General features: G+C 35.7%; 1 protein-coding gene across 1 annotated transcript; it reads right to left on the reverse strand.

Annotated features, from left to right (window-relative positions):
• Positions 1–4,917, reverse strand: ccl34b.4 (chemokine (C-C motif) ligand 34b, duplicate 4). Its single transcript, XM_059327350.1, has 4 exons — positions 4,547–4,917; positions 2,116–2,242; positions 1,954–2,012; positions 1–834 (listed from the first exon to the last, which is right to left on the reverse strand). The coding sequence occupies exons 1-4, from the start codon at positions 4,626–4,628 to the stop codon at positions 803–805; spliced, it is 300 nt and encodes a 99-aa protein (XP_059183333.1). The 5' UTR covers positions 4,629–4,917; the 3' UTR covers positions 1–802.
• Between the last annotated feature and the right edge of the window lie 5,473 nt (positions 4,918–10,390).

Here is a 10,390-nt window from a genome sequence, read left to right on the forward strand (position 1 = left end):
TGTCGTTCTTTATTTTTGTCTTAGTCAAAATAGCAGTTCATTGCAACTTTTAGGTTTTATACAAATAATTAAGAAACATGACATTCTTTAAAAAGAAAATATATTGTTATATATTAAACATTAATTCAGGAAACAAGCAAAAATGATTTGGAATACAAAATTCAGCTGTAAGCATTCAGGATCATTACAGTGGTGTGTGTGTGTGTGTGTGTGTGTGTGTGTTCGCGCGTGTGTGTGTTCGCGCGTGTGTGTGTTCTTGTACTGCCTACATAGTGAGGACCGGAACACATTTTTAACCAACAGAGTGAGGACATTTCAGCAGGTCCTCACTTCTTTAAAGGCTTTTTTGAGATTTCAGACTTTGTTTTAAGGGTTAAAGGTTACATGATAATGATAATTAACTGAAACTGTATTGTGTGGTTTCAAAACTAACTAAAATTAAAGTGAAAATGTCCTTCATTTTCGTCTTTGTCAAAATTTACGGTGACCTCTTTTAATCTCCCACCCAACAAATACCCCATTACAAAAAACTAAAACTAACACTAAAACTAATAAAAACTAAAGCATTAATAAAAAAAAATCCTAAACTAAAACTAGCAAACTCACTCTAAAAACTAATTAAAACTAACGACTTCACTATTCCAATGAGGGCCCTCACAAAGATAGAAGTACAAGTGTGTGTGTGTGTGTGTGTGTGTGTGTGTGTGTGTGTTTGTGTGTGTGTTTGTGCGTGTGTGTGTGTGTGTGGTGGGCGTTTTGAAAAGCAGCAGGAAAATATTTAGCTCAGATGGGCGGCGATCCTTCACAGCGTCGTCTTCGTCATATTGGCCATAACTAAAGAGGGCAGAGAGACAAAAAAAGACCATTGATGTTTCTGTGTGCATAAACTGTGTGTGTGTGTGTGTGTGTGTGTGTGTGATGATAATAAGCTGCTGTTTAAAGCTAAAAGCTGCTGAAATGTTTGGCGAAAAACATTAAGTTTAAATCCAAATTTGACCTGATAGAAGTATCAGATGGTGGTGTGTCCTCTAAGATACAACTGATGTGACTTTAACACACACACAAACATATTCATACACACTAAACACACACACACCAGATGCATTTATAAATAAAGACAGACATGAGAAAGAACCCACAGTCCACCGGCTCCAAACCACACAGATAAAAGCACTTTTATTATCACTTTGAAAAAACTGTGTGTGTATTCTTGTACTTCCTACATAGTGAGGACCGGAACACGATTTTAACCAAGAGTGAGGACATTTCGGCTGGTCCTCACTTCTTTAAAGGCTTTTTTGAGAGTTCAGACTTTGTTTGCAGGTTACAATCAGGTTTATGTTTTAGGGTTAGGGTTGGGCATTTAGTTGTCATGGTGAAGGTTAGGGTAAGGGGCTAGGGAACAAGGTTATTATAGTTAACGAAAACGAAACAAAATAACAAAAACTAGAATTGAAAAAACATTTTCGTTAACTGAAATAAAAATAAAAATGAGAGTTAAAAAAAAAAAAATTAACTGAAACTGTATTGTGTGGTTACAAAACTAACTAAAACTAACTGAAATTATAGTGAAAATGTCCTTCGTTTTCGTCTTTGTCAACTTTTTTCATACATAATGAAGATGGATCAGACAAAGGAAATAAAGGCATCTTTTAATCTCGCACCCAACAAATACCCCATTACAAAAAAATAAAACTAATAAAAACTAAACTAAAACTAAAGTATTTAAAAAAAGAAATACTAAACTAAAACAAGTGAACTCACTGTAAAAACAAACTAAAATTAAGTGAATTTGAAAACAAAAATTCACAACCCAATTAAAACTAAAACTATTATAACCTCGCTAGGGGATTCACTATTATAATGAGAGCCCTCACAAAGATAGAAGTACAAGAATGTGTGTGTGTGTGTGTGTGTGTGTGTGTGTGTGTGTGTGTGTGTGTAATAACGTACGGTTCTTGACCCACTCGGCCTCGGGGTCAACGCAGACCTTTTTGGCTCCTGTCTGGAAGCTGTAAAAAAAAAAAAAAAATCAAAAAAAAAAAATATATATATATATATTTATTTATGTGTTAAGGCTGGCATTGGTGTGCCGGACAAAATGTCTAAACTTACATCACAGCCTTCACACAGCCAGATCGGGTAGATTGTTCAGAATATGTATTCGCAGTCACTTCACTGCTGATGTCAAAATCGGAGACCGCTGTGCAGCATGGAGTGACATGTTTCCGAACGTGGAGTCCTGAAAAAAATGAAAGAGCATATGAATTTAGGCTACGCAATAACTCCAAAGCATATAGACCCATCAAAGATCAAAAAGTAAATAAATCATTAGATTTAGCAGTGTATATATTGTCTCATATTTATCGCAGCCCCTGGAATCGTATCAGCTAAAGCAGGGATGGGCAACTGGGGGCCCGGGGTCGCATACAGCCCGCACCCTCACTTGAAGTGGCCCTCAGTACAACTACATGCATTTGAGCATGAAATCTTAAAAGTGCAGCGTAAAAATGCACAAAATTACTTCTTGCAATTAATGTTGGTCTGCTGTTCTTACACTGAAAAAAAAGATAAATCACAGTAAGTGGTTATTTTTTATTTGCTTCAAACCTTTTGTATTCCTATTTATACTGTTAAACATGCATATGAGCATGAAATATGTTGAGTTACTGCACTGTAAACATATTTAAAATTGCAGTTTCATCATATCTGGTTAAGTGCACGCTCCTATATGTGGCCCTATGATAATGTCGATGAAAAATCGTGGCCCCCTGCAGCATTTAAGTTGCCCATCCCTGAGCTAGAGTTTTTGATACCTGCAAAAATTGTACAATTGTCCAAAGAATCTATATACTATTGTGTCAGAAAAGAGTAGTCAAACATACATTTATTTAAAAAAAAAAAATAATAATAAGAGCAAAAAAGTGCAACCCAAGCAGCACACATACAGTACAACCAGTGCTGTACTTAAACCAATAGATAATAATAAAAATGCTGTAGAAACATTTTCTTAGATGTTAATTAATTTCCTGTTTAAAATGGTGTTATTTTATGCAATTTAATGTATGTTGAACTGAGCTGAAATTAACTTAGAGGAGGACTGATAAAGAGAGCATGAACAAGCTTAAACAGTAGACTTGACTTGCTGTCGGGGATATTTGTGCAGCAAGTCTCACTATGTAACTAAACACATTATTTTATCCATTATTTCCTTATTTATTGCTTTTTGTGCTGGATTTCAAGGTCTGGAAATAGCTGGAGCTTTTACCGTTCTTCCAACATTTTACTAAACACACAAAGGTAAAATAATAATCTGGTGTCGTTCTGAGTAGAAGGATGGTATCATGAGATAAAACCGCTTTCAATTGGTGTTATCTTAAATGTCTAAAAGTGTAGGCAGCTGTGAATTAATTTCTCCTTAAGTACTTATAAGTATCTATGTGGGTAAATAGAATTACAGCTACATGGAGGACGCTGACCTTTGACCTTAAGAAGTTAATCCATAAATCCAACTGGATGTCAGACAGACACACGGTCACAATCACTTCATCCTTGAGTGGATTTTCTATTCTAAATTTAAATGTAAATATCAGCAAAAACTGTAATTTAGACTGAATTTTCTTGTTATTTTTAGGGTAATTGTGTCATTCATTCACACATCATGGTATTTATCCATACATTTTGCATGAAAATGTTATATTTTTTACAGCAAAACTGTGTGTTTCTTCCAGTTTATGACGGAAAAAAGTAAAAGTTTTGTGCTATTCTTTGATTTACGGTAATTAAAAATGTCTAATACGGTGATATACAATTTTTAATTTTACGTCCCATTTCTGATGTATTTGACAATGTTTTACTGTAATTTCTACAAACATTTTTTACAGTGTGTTAAAAGCTAAATCAGATCATGACTCTACTCAAAATATTACAAATTTATAGAAAGATAGAAAAGGGGGGCCCAGTAGAAGAACTTTGGGAACCACTGCTGTAGACATTTGTGACACATTTTAAGTAATATGAAATTTATTCTGAAGCCACAATATTAGGAATCAGTGTCTTTTTTCAAATACATTTATGATATATTTAAATATCTTATATTTAAATAAATAAATATATATTTATGTAAAGTAATTTAACCTTGAAATTGAGCTGTTGTTAGGAGTAGGATCAAGATGTAGTTCTTCTCTTAAAAATAAACATGTTTTAAATAAGAAGATCACAAAATATGCCCTGCACTTGCACACAATGATAATATCGAGACCAGTTACTAAACATAACACGCGCAGATGCAACGCAGAGCCACAAGAGCTTGAGATGAAAAGACTTGAAAGACAAAATGAAGTAGCAACAGAAACTGAAGTGTTAAAACATAAAAGATACAGACTAACAGCTGGATTTATTAGGAGCCACTTATTATAGTGATTGTCTTGTACAATGACAATAAAGTTCTATTCTATTCTATTCTAGGAATAATATATTTTGTGACTAAAGTAAGAAAGTAAGATGTTGGCTCAGTATGCATTGTGGTTAAATGTTTGGTACTTACTCTTTGCAGAGGCCTGGGACAGCAGACACACTGAGAGCAGGAGGAGGATAGACAGAGTCTTCATCATGGACATTTTGTGCATAGGATCGTATGGTGGACGGGTCGACTGATGAGGCTGCAACTACACAAGCTGACGGGTGTTTGGATATTTATTGGTAAGTGCAAAACATCATCATCATCTCTGCACTGATGACGTGTTTCCATATGTATTTGCGTACAGTGTGTGTGTGTGTGTATGTGTGTGTTGTTGTGTGGTCGTGGTACTTTCTCACCTCCGCCCCTCATCAGAGAGTCTTTTTAGCCCTCCCTGCAACTTCATACCACGAATTTGTCAAAACATCTTTCTGAGAAACAGCCTGACACGTATGCACACACACACACAAACACACACTCTTAACAAAGTGTGAAAAAGATGCACGTCGAGGGGGTTTGATGTGACCACACAAATGCTGAAATTATTCACAACCTTACTGGAAGGAATTCTAACAGGTGTGACGAAAACACATTATTTTAAGAGTTCCTCTTAAATAGTCTCTTAATTTAGGGCAATAGTGACTCCCATTCTGCAGTACTGGTATATATTCAACTTATGAACCCGTTTAAATCCATTTAAATATGAGGTGAACTGTGCATGGATTAAGTAGCTTTGACTTATGGCATTATGTATCTTATGCATGTCTATCTCAATTTCACATGAGGATTATGTGGTTTCTCTCTTATTTAACCCTTTGATGCACAACATGGGTCTAAAGTGACCCGATATGTGTGAGTTTTTATGTTCTATATATTTGCAATAAATTATTTTTGATCGGCATACATCCTAATTTTTTGTTTTCATTTATAATTTTTTTTAATAAAATCCCTTTTTGTGTCACTACTCTTATAATGCACAACATGGGTGAAAAATTACCCATATCCATTTTTTTTAGCTAAGTAGCTTGCTAAGCTAACTACTTAGCTAAATTCTCGGCTAAGTAGCTTGCTAAGCTAAATACTTAGCTAACTTCTCGGCTAGGTAGCTTGCTAAACTAAATACTTGGCTAACTTCTTGGCTAAGTAGTTAGCTTAGCAAGCTCACAAGCCAAGTACTAAGCTATATTATAATACAAAAACGTTTTTCTTCATAAAGCATGAGAGGCCAACTGGAAATTATGATCTATTGTTATCAAAAATAAGATATTTAAAGAATACTTGGAATATTCAATCATAAAATAAGTTGATATCAAAAGATAGAGCACAGAAACACACAGCAAGCATTAAATAACATGGGAAACGAATGTGGCCCATGTTGTGCATTAGAAGGGTTGTCAATATATTGTGCATCAAAGGGTTAAGAAAATTTAAGCAACCAATTCCCAAAACCCAAAAAGAGTATTGAATAATAAATCCATGAAATTAAATTACCAGGAGTTTATATTAAGCTGTTAGCTGCTTGAAAACTAAAAAGAAAATTGCAAAACTGTGTATTCCTGTTGCTGAAAGAAACAGAAAGAATCTTGTAGGGCTCACAGCTATTCCACAAGTTTCATTTGGATTTAATGACTGAATGCATTGAGGGTTATTTCAACAAATTCTTGATTCCATGCTTCCAAGATGGATCTTTGGTCCCCTCCAAACAACGACCCCCAACCCCACAGGTATCTGCATCTACCCTCTTATTGGCTGATTCTAACCGGAAATACAACTCCCAGGTAGAGACAAAAGTCTCCTGCAGCCACTTCTTCGCTCTCTTCTCCTCGACTCCCCGAGGGTCAGCACGTCTGCTGTCCTGGTCTGCACTCCAGAAGGACCAGACAATCTCCCTCTCTTCCCAGCTCTAAGGGAAGGCCGGCAAGGCCCCAAACCAAGCCTGGGCCCACCACACAAGTTTCCTGCCTGTGATCTATACTGGATATAATCACCGAGACCTTCACCAAGCTTTTGGAGCCAATAACAGCAAATAACTCTGGAACCACCAAAACCCAACCAGGAGCTGATTCTTCTTCAAAAGGATTTCTGCTTCCCCCTTTCAACTCTGGACTCTGTGGTGCAGTACTCTGGGCAGTTAGTACAAGCAAGAACAAGTTGTTAAGCTTTAATCAATGGTGTTGATCTGTTGTGTGTTTAAGTATGTTTGTGATATTTTGTGTAGCCAGATCATTTGAAGTTGTATGATTAATCTTGCTCTACAGACCTCAAGTTGTACATGTAAATCAACTATAACTAACTTGATTTGCTCACACACTAATCCACATAAAATATACTTTAATCTGGCTTCCTACAACACATAGACCTTCAAGGCCGCATGGTCTATTGTTCTTCAAGAACAAAAGGGCTTCCGCCTTTTTAATTTACTTAAATGGCCGCCCTTTGTCAGCTATTTTGTTACACATTCTTTTTCACCCACATTTCTACTGTAAATAGTCTTTTAGGTTAGTTATTGTGTGTTCTGTTTGTTTTGCTTTTTTTTAGAATAAATATCTTTTTGGATTAATATGCTTCTCCTTTTAATGTTGCACATGAATGAGTGATTTTCTAAACCTCTGCTATGAGAAGAACTCCAAAATTCCTTCAACCGTTACTTAATATTAATAAGGTAATTTGATTATAATTATATTCATAATAAATAATCAGTGTTCCCAATTGATAGTTTGTTAACTTTATGAGACTGATTTACTATGATTTGCTATCTTTCCTCTTTCTAAGTAAAGAGGTGGTGCCCCGACAGTAACTTTAATTCATTTAAAGTGTTAAATATTAATTTAATTTAATTTTTTTTCTCAATATTTTGGTGCCCCTGCTGGAGGCAATGTGTATCTGCAACCAAATACCCCTACAATCTTATCTGGTCTTGTATTTCGCTACTGTAGTAAATATAATTATCTTTACAGCTGATCATGTCAGATAAGGTAACCACACACTGCTCTGGAGGAAATTAATCGGGTGACACAGATACACACATGAGGCATGAAATAAAAGTTTTAACACAGTCACAGCTTCTGTTCCAGTTAATCTGAATCATCACCCTTTTATTGGTGCCATTAAGGCAATTTCAGAAATTAAATTGATAGATAATGTGTAATTTACCAGAATGGGCCATGAGTTAATATTGTTGTGATTTTTTTTTTACTTAAATGGGTTAATTTAATGTCACAATAAATCATCCTAATAAAGAGTTTTATGAATGAGAAAAAAAAAATCTGTTTTGTAATGAAACTTGTGATTTACAACCCCTACTGCGCTTACGCGCATGTGTATGTGTGTGTGTATCTGTAACTGTAATCACATCAAAGATCAAAGGCAATCAGATCAAAGCAATCAACAGAATTAACTGGCACCTGTTAATTGTTAATGAATTTCTCCAAAAATGATCATGGTCATTGAACAGGGATTGATAAAAAACTATATGACCTATCGAAACGTGGATTAATACACCGATACACAAGACTTGTGTCTACTGTTTAAAGTTTAAATGGAGTCTCTAGGTGAAATTATGCCGGAGAAGTAGACGTTTAAAGATCTCCAATTATTGTTCTTTTTCGCTCATTTTTTTTCGGCCGTCCCATTCATTTCAATGCAAAATTTTGGGCAGTTTTTCACGGCTTACGTCGCGAAAAATTCGTATTCTGTAGAGAAAAGTAATAGCACACCGATTGCGATCAAACCGCACGTTTTGATATATAATTTGTCCTGCAACTCTTCAAGTTGTAGGACTAGTAGCGGGACGAAATTGTGTCCGGAAGAGGAAGAAGAAAAAATCCACAGTATAACAGTAGTGCTCGGGGCTTTAGAAATGTTAAGCTTATATACAGCATAAAAAAAAAATGTTTTAACAACTAAAATAGCTTATGAAAGTCTACCACCTGGTGCCTTAACGTCTATATTTAGCCAACTTCATCTATACGTCTATATTAAGCCAACTTCATGTCTTGTTTTGTGTTTCCCTATCAATATTAAATCTCCGGAGACATTTATTTGGTGTCCAGCCTCTCATTTGCACTCGGGTCCTCGCTGCATTCTGACAAAATCATATTGATAAATGCTTATTATGACTTATTAGATGCATGTATATGTATAGGGCTATATATACTGTATGTGTGTAAATGTTTATATGTTTAATGGTCCCTATGTGAGTATGTGTATATGTATATGCATCTAGCCTATGCTGTTGTAGTTTATGTTGTTTATTTTTTTCAGTTCGAAAAGAAGAATTAAAAAAACGAAAATGAAAAATGAAATGAATGAATTTCAACATTTTTTCTGTTTTTCTGGCCAGCAATGGCTCTTTTGGTAGTAAAGGTTGCCGAGCCCCGAGCTAGAGAAACTCAAAACTAGACTTGAAGTTGGCAGGTCTGTAGATGCTTTAATACCGTTTATAGGGAAAACAGAAATAATTGTTTACATCGTATGATTTCTTTGTCACAGCCACAGGGAGCCACTGCAGATGGCCTAAAGCAGCTATTCTCAACCTTGGGATCCCGACCCCAATTGGGGTCGCGAGATGATTTCTGGGGGTCGCCAAATCATTTTGGAATTCAGCTCTGTCTCCACTGTGTTAAAGTGTCCATGTGTTAATGTCTTTTTAGTCATTTTGTGTCTTTTTGGTCATTTTGTGTCTTTTTGGGTAATTTCGTGTCTTATTTTGGTAATTTTGTGTCTTTTTTTTGTAATTCTGTGTCTTTTCTGGTCATTTTGTGTCTTTTTTTTAAGTCATTTTGTGTCTTTTTTCTCATTTTGTTTCTTTTTTGGGCCATATTGTGTCTTTTTTTTTGGCCATTTTGTGTCTTTTTCGGTCAATTTGTGACTTTTTGTGGTCATTTTTTGTCATTTTGTGGTCAATTTGAGTCCTTTTTTGCTTAATTTTATGTAACTTTTTGGTCATTTTGTGTCTTTTTTTGATCATTTTGTGTCATTTTGTGGTCAATTTGATTCTTTTTGGGTTAATTTTGTGTCTTTTCTGACTAATCCCAAAGTATCAAGTTATTACTTTCCAAGGAGTCTGTGGCTTGAAGCTGACTGTTACACACTCAGGAGGTCAGAATGGACCTTTAAACTTATAGCAAAGGACTTACATTAAAAGTAACAATAAAATATAAAAAAATATGTAAATGCACAGAAGGAGAGATGTTTTAGTTGCTGTCTGCTTCATTATTTGTCCAAAATTCGTCGTATCAACTGAGTTTGTCTGATCTGAACTGTGAGATTCTGTTCAGTGAGACAACATGCATGTTAAATTGGGGGTCGCGACTCAAAAAGGTTGAGAACTCCTGGCCTAAAGAGGAGCTGCAGGTTGCCGACCTCTAGCCTAAATGATCGACAGAAACCTAAAAATACCACAAAGATCCTCATGCAGCTCTGTGATCGTGAGAACAGTTCATTTTCAGAGACAGAAAAGAGGGAAGTCGGTGCTAGTTTTTGGCGGGTGGTAACCACAAACCCAGCCTCTCTGCCAGCTGTCACCATGTCAGGCTGCCTCAGTCTCACTTCAATGAAAACGGAGCTCAGGAGTCACATGATTTATAGTACAGAGAGAAGAAATGCGTCGGCCGTGACTCAGCAAACCGATGTCAGCATTTGTTAGAAAGAAACGAAACGCCCACCGCTAAATAATCAGTCATACACAGAATGAGTGTGAGGGAGTGTAGAGGTGGGGGTGACACACATTTTAATTTAATACGTTAAGCCACAGAGCAAATACAGAGACAGGACTTTAACCCGTAAGAACACACACAGAGACACGGGTGAAAAAAACACTTTAAAAGGTAAATTTGTGTTTATGTAAGCAGAAAAGGTGTCGAGTTTATTTATTTTAAAATAAGAAATATCATAAACATAAATACCGTAATTGCCCAAAGTTAGTCAACT

Source organism: Centropristis striata, chromosome 23 (genome assembly GCF_030273125.1).
Source record: "Centropristis striata isolate RG_2023a ecotype Rhode Island chromosome 23, C.striata_1.0, whole genome shotgun sequence".
NCBI lineage: Eukaryota > Metazoa > Chordata > Actinopteri > Perciformes > Serranidae > Centropristis > Centropristis striata.